The sequence below is a fragment of the Xenopus tropicalis genome, chromosome 7 (genome assembly GCF_000004195.4).
Source record: "Xenopus tropicalis strain Nigerian chromosome 7, UCB_Xtro_10.0, whole genome shotgun sequence".
Taxonomy (NCBI): Eukaryota; Metazoa; Chordata; class Amphibia; order Anura; family Pipidae; genus Xenopus; species Xenopus tropicalis.
In genome coordinates, this window is record NC_030683.2 from 108,507,961 (window position 1) to 108,529,070 (window position 21,110).

At 40.3% G+C, this 21,110-nt stretch overlaps 1 protein-coding gene and 1 long non-coding RNA gene across 3 annotated transcripts in view; one reads left to right on the forward strand and one right to left on the reverse strand.

The window, feature by feature from the left end:
• Positions 1–806: 806 nt before the first annotated feature.
• Positions 807–3,290, reverse strand: LOC101730519. The gene is made up of 3 exons (XR_001170030.2): positions 3,132–3,290; positions 2,856–2,938; positions 807–1,062 (listed from the first exon to the last, which is right to left on the reverse strand). It is a non-coding gene; the product is annotated as an uncharacterized LOC101730519 (long non-coding RNA).
• A 580-nt stretch (positions 3,291–3,870) lies between these two features.
• The window catches only part of LOC100493418 (carcinoembryonic antigen-related cell adhesion molecule 8-like), a 52,694-nt gene continuing 35,454 nt past the window's right edge, over positions 3,871–21,110 (forward strand). The window contains exons 1-2 of one of the 2 annotated variants that reach the window (XM_031906694.1): positions 3,871–3,960; positions 13,512–13,859. In XM_031906694.1, the coding sequence (XP_031762554.1) occupies positions 13,529–13,859 (331 nt within the window). In that variant the 5' untranslated portion in view covers positions 3,871–3,960; positions 13,512–13,528. Of the gene's footprint in view, positions 3,961–7,937; positions 9,524–13,511; positions 13,860–21,110 lie in introns of those variants that run through there. The other variant, XM_031906693.1, reaches the window with a different exon arrangement.

Below are 21,110 nucleotides of genomic sequence, written 5' to 3' on the forward strand. Positions count from 1 at the left end.
CACCAACAGAAAGGGACCTGGTTGACCCACCCCTGGTGGTGGCATATTGGTGTGATTCTACCCAACAGATTTTTGGACATTACTAGTTACAGTATAGAAAAGCGTTTCAGACACAACAAGTGGATACTTAAACATTGTTACTGCTGTTACTGCTGCTAACGTCTATGTAATGAAACCCTGGTTAGTCCTTATTCGTAAAGAAGATATTATTGTTTGCAGGACCAATCTTGGCTCACGTAGGTTAGCTGAAACACAGGCATGAATATGCCTAGATCTAACTGTAATACTGTACATCACTAACTAATTAGCACTCATTTATTAACAATAGCTAAAATTTGTATTGTACAGTGACCTACAGTAACCAGCAGCTAACTAATATTTGTCTACTGAAGGCAGAATAAACTGATATAGATTACTGTACTGATGAAAATGTACCCTTACATCTCGGGAACTGTTCCCAAGAGTTACATAAACATTTATAAAGAATGTGAACATTTGCCTCTCACAGTTCCTATACAATTCTCTGCTTCCATAGCAACATGATATAACTAGCTGTCAAAAAATGAATAGACATTGTCATGTGCATTACTGGAATGGCTTTGCTTATAATCTTACTAATAGGGTGTTTGTAATTTAGTTTTTATGTCAATAAAGGTGGCCTTTCACTGGAAGATTTGTTCGCTTGGCGACCTTGCAACCTTGGGCAATATCAGGCAAATTACAACGGGCGGACATAGGCGCCGCGAGATCGGGTCGACATTAACGAGCTGATGCAGTCCCCGATCCAATGGAAAATCAAACCTGCCCAATTGAGATCTGCCCAATTTTAGGCCAGGTATCAGTCTGGGAGGCCTGTCGGGGATGCCCATGCATGGGCAGATAAGCTGCTTGGTATAAAGGACACATACCATAGCCCACTGCCAGATAAATCCAACAGCAGAACTAAGGGTATAGAATATGGGTCAATTGCAGGTTTATCATCTTTGTTGTCCTTGACCTGGTCACATGGGCCATCTTCCTGCACAGACTCTTCTTCTTCACTGAAATGTTCTTGTTCAGCAACTTGAAAAAAAAAAAAAATCACATCAATAATCTATAGAAATGTTTTATTTAAGTTGTCCAATGATTTTGTATAAATAATCCCATAGTCTATTCATTGCATATGGCTTACATATTCTTTACTCATTCTTTATTACCTTCCGAGATATGAATGCTGCAAGTATCAACACTTGAATCTTCTGTTTGAAGACTGAATATGAAGCAAGCCTACACTTCATATTCTCTGTACTCTCTGTTGGAATTGAGTACTTCTCTCTGAGGGGTTCTGTGGTCTCTCTAAAGAAATGTGCCACATCCTGGCTACTGAATGGTTCCCTTACTCATGTTCCCTGCTTTACTGTTGCTGATGTGGTTTCTGCTTTTTTATACTTTTCTTTAGTATAACGCATTCAATCTAATATTAACTTTTCTTGTTTTTTTTACGTAGGGGACTTTGTACAGTGTGTGAAAATAAAAGGGGACATTACCATGTGACAAACTGTGTCAGTATTTGCCCTGATTCCTTATTTCTAAGATGGTAACTTCCAGTGCATTAAAGTAATGAAAACTTTGCTTACTAGCTTATAAAATCTCATCATTACAAAACAATGCATCTTTCTGTACCTTCTGATTTTTCTTCCTCTTTATTTTCAAAGTGTATGTAGGGACCCCAAGATTTGGGCCCCTTTGCCTGGGTTCCCCTTTAGGCAGGCATACCAGTGGGTGGCCTTGTGGGATATAGACACCTAAGGGTGGTCCTATAATTATTCTTTCCAGGTTAAAAGAGAGTTTCCTCTGCAATTCAGCAGTAACCACTAGGTGGTGGTGTTCTGCAATATAAAAGGGGAGGATTCACAAACCATGATGGGACTTCCCCTCTCTAAAGCTGGCCATACATGCACCGATAATATCATATGAAACCTCGTATGGCAAGTCGGCGAGGCGACCGATATCGCAGGAGGCTGCTGATATTGGTCGACTCGCGGATCAGGCGGGTTAGAAGATTTTGAACGGGCGCCATTGAATGCACCCGAGCAAAATCTGTATTCAGGGCTGAATCGTCAGGAGGAGGTAGAAATCCTATTGTTTCTACCTCCATATCTGATGATTGAGCCCTGAACGTCAGTGGAGGGTTGGAACAATCTTTCAATGGTCGCACGAAAGATCGAAAATCGCCACGTGTGTGGCCAGCTTAAGAGGTTAGCTACAGAAGCCAGTTTAGATAATTCAGTTAGATATTTTGTAGTCACTCTAGGAGTGAAAGGATAGATAGTGTTATTTAGTTGGGCAGCTTGAGGCCCCTTCGAGGAGATCAGTGAGGTTATCACCTCCCGGCATTACTGGCAGTAGTTCAGGTACATTCAGTGGCTAGCTCAGGTCACAGCATATTCCCAAAGAGGGGAGATTATCTGGAGAAAGAGAAGCTCCTGGTTTGGATATTGGAGAGAGATACCTGAATCTGCATATAATACCACTGAATGCTGTTTGGAATAAATAAAGAAGTTTGTTTGGTTAATCAGCAATCTCAAGTCTCCTGGTCAATTCCTCCCCAGGCGGATCATTAGCAACCGGGTAAGCACTTACCCAAAGGGCAGCAAGGTCCTGGGAGTTGCAGGGAGTTTGCCAAGTTGAGGCCCACACAGATCAATACAGCTCAAATAGCACACACGCTCAAGGATACTTACAGCCAACACCCAAAGGTGTGTTACATGTAGTTTGCGCTGGATTAGTGCTCTTTGCCTTTTAGATTGACTGCTTTGTATTCTCTCTAAAAGTCCTTTCATCATATAAAAAAACCAAAGCCCTTTATTATTTACCTTCACTATTTCCTTCATCCTCCCTCTCCTCATTGCTGGTATGGAGTACACAGTTTTTTGCGAGCAGGGGATTTGTATTCTCTCTAAAGTAAATGGTTAGGTCGGTGAATATGATAACATTTTTCAATTTCACTTATACAATTCAAATGTAAATTCGAATGGAAGCCTATATTAACATTTGTAGCCTTTCTGATCTAAATCCGTTTATTTTAGGATCTTAATCTCCACTACTCCTAAATAATAACAAGACATATGAAAAATCTTTTCCTTCTGTACCTTCGCTCTCCTCCTCATTTGAAGGAGCTCTGTATTGTTGTATTGGTGTATGTTGACTTTTTAGATGGGTTTTCCTTCCTTTTTCTATAATAGAATGGGAATTTATGGTTACTCAGTGCACAATAATTATAATTAGTGATGAGCAAATGGATTCCCTGCAAAATTCCGCATTTTGCCATTGGCCATTTTTTATTTTTGCAAAACTGCTGCAGCAATTCACTGTGACAAAAATTTGCAGCATGAGGAAAAAGTCACATCAAAAAATGCTGCAGTCGAGTTAAAGAAATTGCGACAAAAAAAGTAATGGAGTAGGCGCATTTTGTACATTATTTGCCGTTTTTTACATTTTTCGGCAAAACGAAACGGGAGAGGTCCACTCAGTTGTAGGTCTGTCCAGGTGCGTTGATGTCACATTGCATGTTGCAAATAATTTCAAAGGGGCGACCTACAAATAAACTGCCTATAGCTTCTGGAAAATAATGCTCTTTTATTTTTGTTTTTTTTTAGGGGGCAGATCTTTTACAAATGGATGTAACGGCTGCTTGGCGCTAGGCCTTCAGCTTGGCTCTTTCTCTAAGCAACTTTCTAAGAAGGAATAGGAATTGGTCGACCTGAAAAAAAGTATAAAAATCACAACTAGATTGGTTAACTTTATAAAATTAATACCCAGTATACCTCAAGATCCAAGATGTACCTTCTCATCATAACCTTCCTCATCACAACTGGATACCTCTGGAGCCTTCACATGAGGGGTTCCCAGGTCTTCATAGCACTTTCCTGTTTCTGCATCCAGTTTTCCACTGATACCGAAATCAACAAAAAGGATAAAGTAAACATAAAATATGTTATTTGATTTTTTTCAATGATATGTCAATATGTCTAATGTCCCATTATTATGGTTTTTAAATTAATATTAGAAAACAGATATTTGAATTCTAGAGGAAAGGAGCAGTGCTCTATTTTTTCATTAAAATATCTTCTGCATTCAGAAAAGGCGCACACCAACCATTTATCATTAGACATCAAACATTCACTTACCTATTTGCACTTTTGCCTCTTTGGTTAGGATGATGGTCGGACATTTTATAACTCTGTGCACAACACAATGTTTATGGAGATATCTAAGTGCTTGTGGATGATGCAGATTATTTATGAGACCAACAATTGGTAAAAATTAAGTTAAGAAAATAATGTGTTATAGCTGATGTTTTAGAGTAAATTAGTAGAAATAGGGAATTGAACTGCTCAAAATCCACTTGAATACAATCTAGACACATGGAACTTAGCCCAAAGCAAAATCACTTAGGGCTCCACCAAAACTTTAGATCACCTGTTTGACAAACACCAACTGGTATTGTGCATCAGCAGTGTCGGACTGGCCCACCAGGATACCAGGAAAATTCACGGTGGGCCCAGGTGCCAGTGGGCCCTTCTGCTCACCCAGCCATTTGCCTTGTATGCCTATACTATGACCATTACTCAGTTCTGTATGAGAAGAAACAGAAAAAATGGAGGAAAGGATAGATAATAGTATGTAAAAAGAAGTAATTAACAGACTAAAGAAAGTCAGTGAACAAGGGGAGTGAAGAGGAGAGTGGACCTAAGGTCTAAAGTTTTCTGGTGGGCCCTGGACACCCAGTCCGACACTGTGCATCAGTTAGTGAGCCACTAGCCCCCCCCCCTACAGTTGTGAGGCCTCCAGCAGATGCAGAGTTTGTTGTCCTTACTGATATAACCTGCATTTGTTTGCAACTTTTCTTGATATACAGAATTTTCATTATTATTGTTCTCAATAACCAGGTTTTCAACTGTAGAACCCTTGTAGGAAAGGGATGATACCTGCTATTATAAGCTGAGATACACAGACTACAATAAACTTAAGCCAAACAAGTGGTAACATATTTGACAAGTTCATAGAGTAAGAGATACAGGGTGATAGATGTACAGTATGTGAGTGTCATGGTGTTGGTTCCTGAACTAAGCATTTTGATAAAAGGATTTCCTATCCTCAAAGGAACTAGGACCATTCACAGCCAAACAATCATAACAGTGCTAGCTTCAGTGTGGAGGTGGTGTATCAGCATTAGAAAGGGACTATTGAGTTGAGCTTTCCACCACAGTGTATTATGGGGGTTATCACTAGAAGGGACTCTAGTGTAAGTGCAGTGGGCTCCAGGTTCTGGGGAATTAACAGTGTGCCAAAACCTGCACTAAATGACCAGCTATATTTTTTCTTTACTGTACAACTTTTTTACTCTTAAGGGTAAAGTGATTTTCAACTGTTTTGTCTCACAGACGTTTCTCAAGGAAAAGCAGCCAGTAGAGAATTAGAATTGTCTCTGAGAATTGTCAATGAGTAACAGTTGTGGTTATGGCAAACACAAGCAATTGCTGCCTTAAAAAGAGGACTTGTGTCTTTTGTGCAATTAACCTTTCTGAACCCAAAACCACCGATACTGTACAGGGTGAGGAAGAGAAGCTGGGGAAGAAAAATCTTTAGTTTCATTACTCTGAAGCAGATTCTGTCTAGCAAAGAATCAGTTGCACCTGAATAGGCTCAGTGCCTAGAAAATATGAAGTGGTTGAAACTGTTATAGAGGATCTGCTTGTGTGGCTTTGGCTCTTTGTTTCCTTTTGCCCAGCCTTGCCATAGTCTGACACGTCAGTACAACTAAAAGCTCCTTCTGGGCTGGACAGGTGGATCTGTATACAAATTGTGCTTTCCAGTGGGAACGCTGCAATAACACAGTCTGTACAGGGAATAAACCTGCAAACGGGGAGCAGCCATAAAGTAAAATATCCTATAACTAACCAACCAACATACAATGAGGATTTATGGGGGCTGGCTAATTATAATTTATTTGCTGTTTAACTTTCCTTTTAAAGAAGAAGGAAAGGCTAATTGTAATCATCTTTTGATCTCCCAGTGATTGTAACTTTCCTTCTCCTTTATGTAGACTTTATACTCTAGTACAATATTACCTGATGGAACATCGGTGTTAAAGATCAACTGATCCTTCTTTTCTGAAATAGACAAAATATGACATGACCTTTGTTCGTTAGGAAAATTTGTATATGGGGCAGCAGATAGAATATTCAACATGTTGTCCATATCTTGTTACTAAATGCTTCACATGGGCAGTAGTTCTGGGGTGGACTGGCCTTTGTTGGTTACAGTACCCGGTAAGCTTCCCACACGATTAATGACACACTCATGGCACAGCTTTATACTGTTGTTATTTCATAAATACATGTTCAACTGTTGGGATACTGGGACACTGAATGGGTGCCTGTAGATCTTCTATATCCAATCTCACTGTCTGCTCTGTGGCTCAGTGTGTATTAGCCATTGGGCAGATATAATCTATGTTTGAAGGCTCTAGTTCAGAGTCTATAATGTGTTTAATTTTAGGCCAACCCAGGCTGCTAGCTGCTTTGTCATACCAGCCCCCCAACTAGTGTAGTGTCTCATAACTCCCTACTCATCTTTTCTCTATGAAATGAATTACCAGAGGTCATTACCCATCCCCGCTCAAAAACAGTCAGAAATTATCTGTAGTTTAAACCAGATATATGGCAACAATCCTGATAACAGGTCAGAGGCTGATGCTCCATATTACATGACCAGAAGAATTCATCTGGAGTGGACATGAATTGAATAACATTATTTTTTATATTTAAAAAAAAAATCATATAACTATCATTCTATGTAACTTTTTTTTCTCTTGACTGAAGTTGCAGGGCAAGTTTTTGATGACTGGTTACTCTATCTACTGACCAATTCAATATTTTCTATTGTGCCGGACACACCTCTATAAGCAAATTAGGTTAACCAAAGGAAAATCCCCAGCAACATGGCAACTAAGCAATATTAAAAGAAACATAACAAAACACCCTAATGCAATGATGAGCTCTGCCAAATGTATGTTTGTTTCTTAAAGTGGAATCCACCTACTTGTAGACTTGGATGCAGTACTAAATTACTGTTATCTGTAAGATAGTCACCAGCATTCTGTCCTATAATGGATCTCACAAAGAAACAATGTCTGAGGTACTGAGCAGTTGTCTACTCTGTAAAAGGTAAAACGTTTGGTGTGGTCTAGTAACCCATGGCAACCATTTCACAGATCACCTGTTTGAAATCTAACATCTAATTAGCTGCTCTGGGTAACTAGACGTGCAAACTTTGTTCCATTTGCTACTCGATACAAATAATATACTTTTAACGAAACATGAGTACTGCAGAACTTGGTGATACCTTTTTTTATTGGGACTAACAAGTCATCTTTTTTATTAGCTTACAAGAGAGGAACACATGTCAGGTACATTGTCTGTACTGATTAAAAAATTATATCTTTCCTGTTCATTGTACCAGCACTTATATTGCAATGTCAACCTCTGTAACCTGTAGCACTTAATATCCTCCTGTGTCTGTAAGTTATCCTACCAAAAGATTGTAAGCTCTATCGGGCAGGGACTGCCACCCTCTTTAATGCTTAGCACTTAATCTTTAATGCAAATGTATGTTTATTTAGGATTGTAATGACCTATTCATTTATTGTTCTGCTTTACAGTGCTGCGTACATAGGTAGTAATATATAAGTAAAAATACACATACATACATTTGGTAAACCACATTCTGAGCTTACTTCATCTACGCAGGTTTTCATTACACAAGTTCACTTTTCCAGTTTGTGTCCTAGGATGAATAAACCCATGAAGAAAACTTTGATGTTTAAGCTTCCCCTGTATATACACTAGCTGAGAGAGCAGTCATTGTGTAGATTGTGGGGAGGCCCATGTACATATAAATCTCAACAGGCAGAACTAGGTGGTATAAAGTAATTATAAAGAAGAGACCAGTTTTCCTTTTGTATGGGTGGAAGTCTGCCAAAGCATTATTAAAAATAGATTTATTAAACCAGATAACTGTCTTTGCCATGCCATAACAGACCTTAAATTACCCAAATTCAAGCCCCTGCAGCCATGGTGGGCATGGAAAATGAATCATAATAACCTGTACCAAATGGCAAGGACATAATTAGATACCAGCCAGCTGCTGGGCCATACACTTAACAAACTGCAAATTTATCAAAACAAATAACAGAAATCACCAATTGCCAGTTATAGTACAAACTAAAACACAAGGCATGATAAGTGCAGAAACAGCATACAATACCCACAAGCAAGTGAAAAAGGCGCTCCCTATTCTTCAATATTAACCCATTCCCTGCTGTAGGTGGCAACAATGGATGCAGTCTCAGCACATAACTTTTTATCAAAACTGATTGAAACAAGGGGGAAAGACCAAGTCAGTGCTTAGGGTTTTTATGTGTTTTTTTTATTGAAAACTTCGGGGGGGGAAAGGCATTTGTGCTGGATCTTGAGCATCACAAAGGCCTCTCGTATAGAATGGTACAATTACATAGAACAAAGGAAATATGATATTGTGCTAAATTTAATATTAGTAAATACATTAAGGATGTCTAGCATTACAGGGACTGCTGATGGTAGCAAGGTGGCTGCTTTGAAGTTGGACTTATGTATTTCAGCTGAGGCTCCAGTTGTACCATTTTTCTGGGGACCCATTCGCCCCTGACTTTAGCCCTGAACATGCTGCTTTTCTCCATATCTAGACTTATTTTGATATTTCTACATGCGCAATACCCCAATTTACTACCTAAAAATGTAACTGGAATTTAAGTCAATAAGCTTTTTATAACAGTATCTTGTTTTCTTAAAGCATATGATATTGAACAGAACAATACATTGCTTTATAGAAATGGGAAATGAGGGATTGTGGGCACATAGGGCACTATAAGTAAATGGGACACTGGACTGGCATTATCTTTCTGTGTAATCCGTTAGCACACAGAAAATAGAGTTGATTGATTATATATAAATACTGGCTCCCATATATTGAAAAGGAAAAAATATATACTTTATAAAACTCTATGCTACTTTTTCATTTTCAGTTTGCACGGGATGATATTAACCCTATGAATAGCAATACTCTCTCTAATGATTCCTAAAGCTGTATCATAATTAGTCCCTGCAGAAAAATCAATTTAGGAGCTAAACTTTTTTGGAAATATGATATTTTATGCAAATGCTACACTTAAATTAGCCTTTGCTATTGTCATGTTGTTAGAGTTTGTTTGTATTGTTCTATATTTTTGATAATTAGGTAGAATTTGAAGTACAGTTTTAGCCAAAACCCTGAAAACCCTCCCACTGGTTGTGACATGAGAGAAAATAAAGGAGTTAACATGCAGAGTAAACAGAAACTAAATCAGATTTCCCCTTACTGTTAGAGAGAGAGAGAGACACCATGGCCAGAGAGAGAGTAACAGCCGCCCGGGCCCTTTGCATGAGGGGATATCTGCTCACAGGTACAGGCACTTACATTACATCTCTATACTCACTGTGGGGCGAATAATCATACAGACACTTTGTATGTTGTATATGGATCATGGAGAGCTGCCTGTCTGGGAGCACAATGTTCTGAGGGCTTTCTGTTCAACCTGCGCCAGTGTTCGAGTTACATAGCTATATGCAGGTAGATCATATGACATGCTTTCAAAAATGTCACCTTTGAATGTTAGCAATGAATAATAAGAATATCAATTTATAATTAACAGTATTGCTGTTCAGATTAAATACCCAATTTAAAATTAAAATCTTAATGCTGATTTACCTAAACATACTTGGCAATAGGATGCTCCTCATCAAACACTGACCACCACCAACGCCGCTACTGCAGGAAACCCATACTCAGAATATGCCATGTCTACTTCTGGCCTCAGTGGGTACACAGTGGCCAAGAGCTAAGCCAGGATCTTTCCCAGGAACCCATTATCTGTTCAAGACAGCCCATCTAAATTAATAAATGTCCTTTAAAATAGCACAGCTAGCTGCTTGGACCTCCACCTGCCCCTGTTGCCAAGAACCACACTGTAATAGTGTGATGAATTAACTCTAAATTACCGACCAAAGCCATTAAGAGCCGGAAGGTGGCACACTTCAATGCTAAAACGGTTCCCCTAGCAAACATATAGCTGCCCAAATGCCCTTCTGCATCCTGTAGGAACCAAAGCGCAACCTCCTAACCCCCAACCAATAGTCTCTGTTACTCCCAGGCTGTCATGAGTTCCATGTGTTTGATTTTTAATATGTCTCTCCCCTACAGTCTTTTTGCTTCTAAAGTCAGCAATGTTGTAGCCACTGAATAGCAGTTAACCTTTGGTATGTAACAGAAGATGATTTATGTTGAATATTACGATCTGTTCCCTCACAGCACTGAGCTGGGCTACCTGTGGGAACCCTCAAGGCCACTATTAGAAGCATTGGGGCCCACAGAAGTTATTTATATGGGGCCCCCATGAACAGAAGCGTACCAAAATTCTGTCCACGCCCCTGGTGTGTGCAATATAAACCAATAACCAGTCATTCCCCTACTGCAAAGTTTACATAGAAGACCCTGATATAATTCAGTAAATAGCTTCCAATATAAACAGCTGATGTTACTCTATAATAATCAGTTCATATAAATAGTTAAATAAATAATTATAATGTGTTAATAAATCAGTCAGTTCATTGGGGGCAGCAGAATTTACCTTAAGTTTTTTAATTCATTGGCCATCAGTGGAGTTTGTCCCTGCAAAGCTTCTCTGTATTGTTTTTTACTTGATACGTAAGCTATGTAAGTTTCTAGGCAAGTTATAACGTTTTCTAGGCAGTTTTTACAGAAGGTTACAGTATGTACATTTTGGTGTAACTTTATGCATAACTTTATGCGCACTTTACATAACTTTCGCAAAGTGACTGGGTCCCCTTTACGAAAGAAGATTTTTTGTGGGTCCGGAACAATTGTACCCCATCTCCCCCACTGCATTCTTTTCCCAATCAAGTTAAACCTGATCTGCCTTCGAAGTAAGCGTCACAGAAACCGGAACTGAAGAAAGGGACATCGCCTACTGATAATTTTACAGGAGTAAAGCAGATTTTACTTTTGTTCACCCTCCTGCATGTAAAGGGTGCCAATAGACTGCCTACACAGTCAGCACATGAAGGACATTCTGACTGAGTTCCAACCGCTTTGCAGGTATTCTACATATACCCATCGGTACCCGACCTGCTACCAGACTCTACTACACCATACAGTCAGTCTCCGAGTTGAAGGAACTATAATGTACAGTTAATCCCAGAGTTGCTTCTGTTACACACCATTTCTATAGTGGTTACCTGTATGTCAGTACTGATGCAGACTGTGTCGGACTGGTCCACAAGGATGCCAAGAAAATTCCCGGTGGGCCCAGGTGTCAGTGGGCTCCTGCTTCTTGCCATTTGGCCTAATTTATGGTCATTACTTATTTTTATGGGAATGAAACAACTAAATATATAGAAGAATAGATTATAGTATATAAAGATAAAACAAACTAGGAATATATAGAGACTGAGTAAGAAGTGAATGAAAAAAGAGATTTCTGTTGTCTCACACTCTGGCCTTTAGAATAAGGTTGTTCTGCCTCCCCATTCTAAGCATTGCAAGTGTGATCTCTATAACTTATCAAGTTGTCTTGAGACAGCAATAACTTACAACCTCAGTAGTGTTGGCAGACAGTTGACTCAATCAGAATGGCACTTTGTAGATCATTGAGAAGTTTGTTCCAAACTGTGAAGATCTTGGTAACAGTGAGCACATAGTTAACCACATAGACAGAAAATGAGGAAACTACAGGGGGAGAGATGGGAACAAATCAATAGAAAGGCAAAGAATTAATCAACAATGCATGTGGAACATGACAAAGGTTACCAGCTTTTCATGCACACCGGGCACCATGCACTTTTTCCACACCCCTTTAGCAACACCTAGCCAATAGCCAATGTTAACACACACCTGTTTATTTCCTCTTAACTTTTGATTTGTCCATATTTGAATAGAGAAAGAATATCATAAACCAGTAATTCAGTACAAGCAAGCAAAGTTTATTTCATGGTAACCATTTACAAATATATCTTATACTGCTGCTCTTTAGGGCCCATATATCCAAATCACATATACAGCAGTATAAATTGAGTGGCAACTTCATGCTTAATGCCCCCTGAACAAGGGGAGGCAGATTTATCAAAAATCGCCAATCTCAAAAAGTCAGTCACATAAACACTTGGAAAAAACCTTCAACACAGCAAAATCACATTCTATTCATCTTCTAAATCTTAAATTAGTCTCCAAAACTCAAATTGTAAAATAGCTTAAATTTTGCTTATACAACTCTCATTGTGTGCCACATGTACTTACCAGCGTTCGAGTTTTTAAGTTCTTGAAATATCTTGAACATTCAATTTTCAGAGAATTGAATTTGAATTTGTTATTCTTGCTGCTAAAAAAAATGCAAATTCAATTTGAATGTTAATAAATCTGCCCCACAGGATAACTAAAACAGAGCAGAGCTGCTATTGGCCTTTCCCCTGCTGTACTCAGGCAGCACAATGGATGAATGTTAGTATTGCCTGCCTGTACTTTGACACTGAAAATAACTTGTTTCCTCGGTGCCTCTGGATTGCAGTTCATTGATGTTTAACCCGTCCAGCATTACTGACCCTTCCTCTCCCAGCTGATGTGCTCTCTGTGTTACATTATCTACAGGACTGTAACCATGCATTGCTTCATGTAGGAACGTCAATATTGTATGCCCATTGTATACCAGGATAACTGATGTAGCATAAAAAAGCAAATGTGAACTGAGCAAAATAAAAAAAAGGTAGCCATAATTAGAACTGCATAAGCCAGACATGCCAGTAATATCACCATGCAAAAAATGGATTCAGAGTATTGCATTAACCCCAGGTATGGCAGTAAGATCATTGCAGAAAATGGAATTAAGGAATTGCACTAACCCAGGGCATAATGTAGTGTTTTACTACAACTCTCAGACACCCCTACAGATTGTGAGAGTTACAGTGGCAGGAACAAATGCACGCAGTGCTGATTTGAGCCTCACCCCCAGCTAGGTACCCGGCTCTGACTGATCATCTCCTGTCCTCTTTCCTCACAGATTCACTGTTCAGTATGTAAGCCCAGCCAATGTGAGTTGGCATTTTCCCCAAACCACTGGTTGCTACCAAGCCCTATTGCTGGTTACTTTATTTCCTCCCTTGCCTTTCCTCTTTCCACGTTTTTTCCAGTTTTTCTGCAGAGCACAGCCTTCTAGGAGCTAATGTGCCTTAATTTACATTTCTCTTAATACCCCTGCAGTTCACCTCATCACAGTAAAAGGTAAATCCACAGAAACAAGGCAGCAGTCTTATTTACACAAAGTTGCAGGACTATGTTTAGATTGAATCAAATTTCTTTCTGCTCTTTGTTTTCTCTTTCAGTTTCCCTCAGTGTTTGGATGGATGGAGCCCATGGAATTGGGGTTCAGCTGATCCCTCAGTATCCGGTGGTTAGTCAGTCTGTTACCCTGAGCGTCACTGGGGTCACTGGCACAATACGGCAGTTCGACTGGTATAAAGGTTCAAGTACAAATACCAATACCCAAATATTCACTGTTATTCCATCTACAAACTCAGTGACAAAAGGGCCTCAGTATTTCCCTCGTGCCAGTCAGTTCCCAAATGGCTCATTGCAGATATCAGGCCTTTTTCTTACAGACCAGGGGAGTTACACAGTGCAGATACAGACTGAGAGTACAGTACAAGCTACAGTTTCCCTGCCAGTTTATGGTGAGTAATTAAAGGCTTTAAAGGACATGTAAAGCCTACATTTGTCTACAATGTATATCAGTTGGGCATGCCTCCCCCACCCAAATGGCATTGTTTGTACTGCATATAACCCCTCCGTTTGCCAGCACCGTCACATTTTCTTACACCAAATAGACAACAAAAAGACAACAACCAAAAATCACTTGTATTTATTGTTGCTCCTGAAGGAGAGAGGTGTTATACTCGAGTATAAGCCGAGGTACCTAATTTTACCTAAGAAAACTGGAAAAACTTATTGGCTCGAGTATAAGCCTAGGGTGGGAAATGCAGCAGCTACTGCTAAGTTTCAATAATCAAATAAATTCCAATAAAATTAGGATCTATCAATCTTACTGAACAAATACGTGCAGGGAATGAGTAGGCAAAATGCCAGGCTCCCTACTGCCTCCTCTAGTAGGGTCACCTGAAGAAGTAGTCACTCATTAATGCCTTGCTCCTCAACCTGTCTATCAAAAGGAGCACATCATAAACTGAGAGGATTCAGCTTGAGGTTTACTTCAAGGAGCTCCCTCCCTCTCCCTCCCTCCTCACCTCAATAGCATGCAGGCTTGATGTTCCGTTGCCTGCCTGCTTCAAACAGTTCCATTCCTGCCTGCTTGTAAAGGCTCTCCCTCCCCCTCACCATTAGACACAGACACCGGAGCTGAAAGCAGGGAGCGTGTGATGTCACGCCGGGGGGCGGGGCAAGGAACCAGGAAGCAGCGGAGCACAGAAGAGCACACAGGGAATCAGGTAGCTGAGGGTGTTAGTTGGAGGGACTCGAGTATAAGTCGAGGGTTAATTTTTCAGCACATTTTGGGTGCTGAAAAACTCAGCTTATACCCGAGTATATACGGTATATGATTTATGCAGGTTCCCATGGTATTCAACTTGGTGGGGTTAATCAGAGAGCCAGCATTCCTAACTTGCAGAGTTAACTTCTTTTAATTCAGGTAAGGTTTGTGCATAACAATGTTACATAGTTACATAGTTACATAGGGTTGAAAAAAGACCATCGTCCATCAAGTTCAACCCATCCGAGTAAACCCAGCACACAACCTATACTTACCAATCTATACACTCACATACATAAACTATATATACAACCACTAATACTAACTGTAGATATTAGTATCACAATAGCCTTGGATATTCTGCTTGTTCAAAAACTCATCCAGGCCCCTCTTAAAGGCATTAACAGAGTCTGCCATTACCACATCACTAGGAAGGGCAATCCCCAACCTCACTGCCCTCACCGTGAGGAACCCCCTACGCTGCTTCAAATGGAAGCTCTGTTCCTCTAATCTAAAGGGGGGGCCTCTGGTGCGTTGATTGTTTTTATGGGAAAAAAGAACATCCCCCAACTGCCTATAATCCCCTCTAATGTACTTGTACAGAGTAATCATGTCCCCTCGCAAGCGCCTCTTTTCCAGAGAAAACAACCCCAACCCTGACAGTCTAACCTCATAATTTAACCCTTCCATCCCCTTTACCAGTTTAGTTGCACGTCTCTGCACTCTCTCCAGCTCATGTCACTAATAAAGTTCAATCTTACTTATTCGTGCTGCTGGACAACGCGCAAAATTACTACAGTCTCTAGCGGCCATTATATTTGCACAGATAATAGATGTTATTTAGGTGATCGTTCCTACCACCACCAATTCAAACTACTTCCAGCATACACCAGCGACTGATATGGGACATCCCCCAGTCGTTATATCCGTGTAGTGTAGAGTTTGTAATAAGATGAAAAAATAGAACAATCTCACCCAGCTCAAGCACGTTCTTAATTAAGTGTTCGTCTTCAACCTCCACACTTTCTCTTGCACCGATAACTGTCTCACTCCGCTCGCTTCTTCCCACCAGTACCGATGTTACTTGTTTGCACCTGCAACACCTCTCCTCCTCCTCTCTCCTTCACCCAAAATGGCGCCTCCTGTTAATATCCCATGCGTTCCGCAGTGGAACGAATTAGTGATTTCTCCTTCACACACAATGATTATAATGTGGAAAATGAGTCAGATTACTGCTACGCGTTTCGCTCAAATATGAGCTTCCTCAGGCTTTCTTCAATTAATTTACTTTGCAGTCTCTCTTTTACCACAACCTATATATCCTCCTCCCTTTTTCCTTATTGGTTAAACCTATCATTAGAGGTGGTAGATCTTGCTCTTGTGCACTTAACCCTTTATCTACACTTTAAAAAAAGGTGCCAATTCTATGGCTTCATTTTACCCATAGGGATAAGTAGTTTGCCACTCAAATATAATTTTTTTGTTCCAATCGAAGCAATAAATTGTTAATATCGCCCCCTAATTTCATAACTTTGTAAGAAATACCTTTGATCACAGTAATTTTAGTGCCATCAAATTTCCCCTTATGTACTTCTGCACAGTGTTTATATAGCATGGGAATTGGCTTATTATTTTGGAGCATACTTATTGATTTCTTTATAGCTCCTCTATGTTCACCCACCCTCACCGTAAAGGGTCTAACTGTTTTACCAATATAATATAAATTACATGGGCATTGCATCCCATACAAATAGCACAAAATACCGGCACAACAGGACAGACATGTCTGACGAAGGGGCGTGCCCCCGAAACGTTACATGGTTTGCTACTATTACAATCAGCAGGGGTTATCCCGCTAAAACAAATCCTGTCGTGCCGGTATTTTGTGCTATTTGGATCGTGGTGGAGAGTGCAGGCGTCTCTTTAAATACTGTGCACCAGGTGGAACAGAGTGGAAAGGCCAGGGTGTGCTGGTGAGTGTGGATTGGCATTGCATCCCATACACCACGTAACATGATTTACAGTTGTATAATTCATCGACATTATATTCCCCACCCCCAAATATAATTTTATTCCCTTTCTGTACATATTTACAATTTACGCATTTATAGCACTTACAAATCCCTAATAAGGGGGGCAACGTTTGTACAGTGTTTCTCTCTCTATAATTCTGTTTCTTCTCTCTTAACCTTGTTGGAGCTAACATTTCTTTTAAATTACCAACCCACTTTCCTTCCCCATATCAACCACTCTAAGACCCTTTTTCTGGAAGAGAATTGCACTCCAAGGAGAACCAAGGAAACCTCTACATTATGGGTGATAGAGACTGGGAAACCTGTTTGGAAAGAAATCAGTGTCAAAAATGATATGTATTATATGATATGACTGATATTGCTAAGCACCAATTATAACTGATATTACTAAGCTTGTAATAAGGAGATATTTTGGACTATTTTATTGCTCTTGGGTACAATGCAAAATGGTAATTGCTGCACATTTCAAATCTTATAATATTATATCATATTATTGTACCTGGTTTTTTTTTGTTTTGTGATTTATCTACAGTTCCACTGACTAAACCAGTGATCGGCACAAACAACCCCCGGCCTGAGAAATATGAAGAAGTCGTTCTTACATGTCCAGAAGCAAACGCAGAGAAAATCATCTGGAGCAGAATCGCTGGCAGCTTTCCTTCTGGAGTCACATTTAACCCAAGCAGTAGATCAATGACTATCCCGAGGGTTACAGAATCACATGCTGGGCAGTACCAGTGTGAAGTAGAGAATCCAGTCAGCAAGAATATTAGTGACCCCTACACACTGACCGTATATTGTGAGTAACATTTCATTGTTTCCAAGGAATTTATAGAGAACACAAGATTGCCATTATATAGCATATTATATTATATGACTCCCCACAGGGTCAAAAATGGCACAATATACACAATGGGTTACCAACAGCTTTCAGGAATCCTCTCCCAGGTGGAGCCCAGAGTCTGTATACTTGGTCCCTACTTCTGGGCAACAATACACAATCCCACTACAATCCTCATTGGAGACAAGAGCTGCTCAACTAACTAGCCCTAACTATCTGTCACACCTAGTGTGACCTATAACAGAATATATCCTGATCTACTGAGGCCAGGTTTCACTGTAATTCCCACCTGCCTGCTGAGGTGGGCTTCTATACAATATGGACACTGAGCACATCTCTGCTCTGCTTATATATTGTAGCACACTTGCCATCTAGTGGCCAAACTACAGATCTACATTGGTCATATTTGACCCAGGAAAAGGGACTTACTTCCCTTCTAGATTAAGGACTCCCTTAGGTGGCTAAAATACTAGGGTAATGCCAGGAAAAAGAACAACTATTTTACCAGTCCTTTACACATTAATGGCTTTTTTTCCACAAGTGGGATTTTTTCCCACAATTCATCCTTAAAAAGCAAAGCGATTGCAAGAACAGACAAGTGAGGTAAAAAAGTGAAGTATAGAACTGACTAGTGTTGTCTTACATCAATTTATCCAGACTCGGAGATCAATTCATAATCATTTGGCCTCTTAGGGTTTTCTTACACAGGCTTTTGAAGACAGTTTGATATTGGTTGATGACTCCCAAACAGAGTGCTGTAAACTAGAATAAGATGACTTTATGCACAGAGAAGGGAATAATTGCTTTTTATAAAATGTAAAGAGAAACATTTGAGGGATCACTGTTAAAAATAAAAAAATGCAAAATAAAGGAGGTGCAGGTAAAGACTGGGATGATAGATTACTGTGTAGAGAAATCTTACAATCAGTGGTGTAACTTGGTAATGCTGGGCCCCCCTGCAAACAAATGTTGGGCTTATATGAGCATCTAGAAGAGCACACTATAAAAAAACTCTAATAAACTATAACACACACTAAATACACACACTAGGCCCCTCAGCCACTGCTTTGGTCTCCCAAGGAGGAAAGCCACAGGTTGGAAATGACTGCTCTATGCAGCTTATGACACCAGGAAAAGCAACTCATTTTACACAGAAAAATTTTGTACAAACACACATCATTCATATTTCTACATTGGATCACAAGCTGATTCAATATGCAATGTTTTCAAACAAGAATAAAGCACCATTCAGTACTTGTCTGAATCAACCCAATAACTTGGCCATGCATTGACTTAAAAACTGCACCAAAACATTAATGAACACATTGGAAGAAACATTTGTGAGCAAATGAGTGCTACAACAATTTATTATATCTATCTATCTATCTATCTGTCTCTCTATCTCTGTGTCGTCAATATCTACTGTACATATGTTGGGTGGGAGGTGCGTACATATACTGTATAGTTTATATCTTACAGGTGTCTGTGCGGATCCAGCAGGCATTTTGGCTGGAATAATCTGTGGCTCCATTGTGGGAGCTGTACTGATCATCTGTGCAACATTTCTACTGTACACAAGATTTATCCTTCCAGTCAGACAAGTACAGAGAGGTAAGAGGACCTATTATGTAAAGCCAGCCATACAACAAAGATGCATCACTTATTTGGCAATTATTTTGACTTATTTTGGCCATAATTGCCACTAATTTGGCCACCAAAATGTGATCTGATACTTGATCAATGGCCTGATGCAGTTCTTGCTTTGTACGATATTTAAAACTAACTGATATATCATAATTGATATATTGGTCCACAAACACTTTCCAATAAGCTGCCAGCTTGGTCTGGAGTGGCCCTGTTGGGCTAATCAGATGTTTTTACCCCAGCCCAATAATCAGATCATAAAAGAGTCCTATGCAGATCCACCAGAAAAGGACTACCGTATATACTCGAGTATAAGCCGAGGTACCTAATTTTACCTAAGAAAACTGGAAAAACCTATTGACTCGAGTATAAGCCTAGGGTGGGAAATGACATTAGTTGCAAGTACACTAATGGTTTAAGACAAACACACTGGCTCCCATCTATAGCACCTGCATGTCATAACAGTGACTGAACCCCAGCATTTCATGAAAGCCACAGTATTTACCATCCCATGCTACATTTTGGCCCTGAACAGTTCTAATCTTTTAGTTTGAGATGGGATAAGTGCATAGCACATACCAGTACATACATAACCCACAATTATAAATGGAGGCTTATTAGCATATGGTTTTAAATGCTTACATGTATGAAACTTAGTGCTCGCCCAGGCAACCCCTCTGGGTGGAGGAGGGTGGCTGTTTAAATCATTTAGAGCATCACCAGCACCTCAGGGAGTTATGAAGTTTTACCTATAAAAAATGACCCCTTTTTGTCCATCTGTGCCACAGATTTTCAGCTCTGCTTAATTCACTAATAACTTTCAGCATTATGTATTCCCTATGCACTCCAACTCCCCCCCCCCAGCTTTCCAACTCGCCCACATCCATGATCAGTCCTTCGTCTGATGCTGCCATCCATTTTCAGTGTTTATGCCTTGACCCTCCACCTTCAACAAAGTGAATATAACTTCAAGCACATTTGTTCTCTGCCTTCAATTTTCTCCTGGCTCTGCCCCCTCCCCCGACCCGCATCTTCCCGGAGCTTCCACACCCGCCCCCCATCAGGGCAGCTACAATAACTCATGAACGTGCCACACTTGAAGAGGAGCGTTTACATTGAAGGTAAGGCAGAGGGGGAGGCAGAAACACTGGGGACGGCAGCACCACAAGAGGAATGCAAGGAAGACATAAAACTCACTGTTTTAAAGTTAACGGAGCAGTGCTGAATAGGTGTGGGCGTGTCTAATGCGATGAGGCGTGTGATGTCACGCCGGGGGCGGGGCAAGTAGCCCGGAAGGAGAGGCACGCAGACGAGCACACAGGGAATCAGGTAGCAGAGGGTGCAAGCTGTAGGGACTCGAGTATAAGCCGAGGGTTAATTGTTTTTGAAAAACTCGGCTTATACTCGAGTATATACGGTACATCAGTGACCCAATGCCAGGCATGACAACCACCAATAACCATGCAACCATTGGTTCTCGGACTCAACTACCCTGCCGTCAAAACTTCCATACCAACTCACCTGTGTAGGGAGGGAGGGTGGACGTTTTCATGTACTGCCTAAGATGGAAGTGAGCGGGAAAAACTCCAAACCCCCCTATTTATACCCCATGCCTGCCTCATTTAAAACCCACCAATCCCTTACCAGCTGGGCATGGCTATACCCCTACGGCTCTGTCATGCCCCACGTTCCCTACACTTCACTATGGGTCACTGGCCACTGTCTGGAGTGGTTAAGCAGACAGCTAATACAAGCCCCTGTATGGCCACCTTCAGGGTAAAAGAGTGATTTTTTTTATCCTAGACTTGGAAAATCTGACTAACCCATTAACCAAACTCACTTTAATATACATAAGGCTAATGCCACACGAGGCATAGGGCGGATATTTTCGCCAAGCGTAAAATCGCTTGCTGAAAATTCC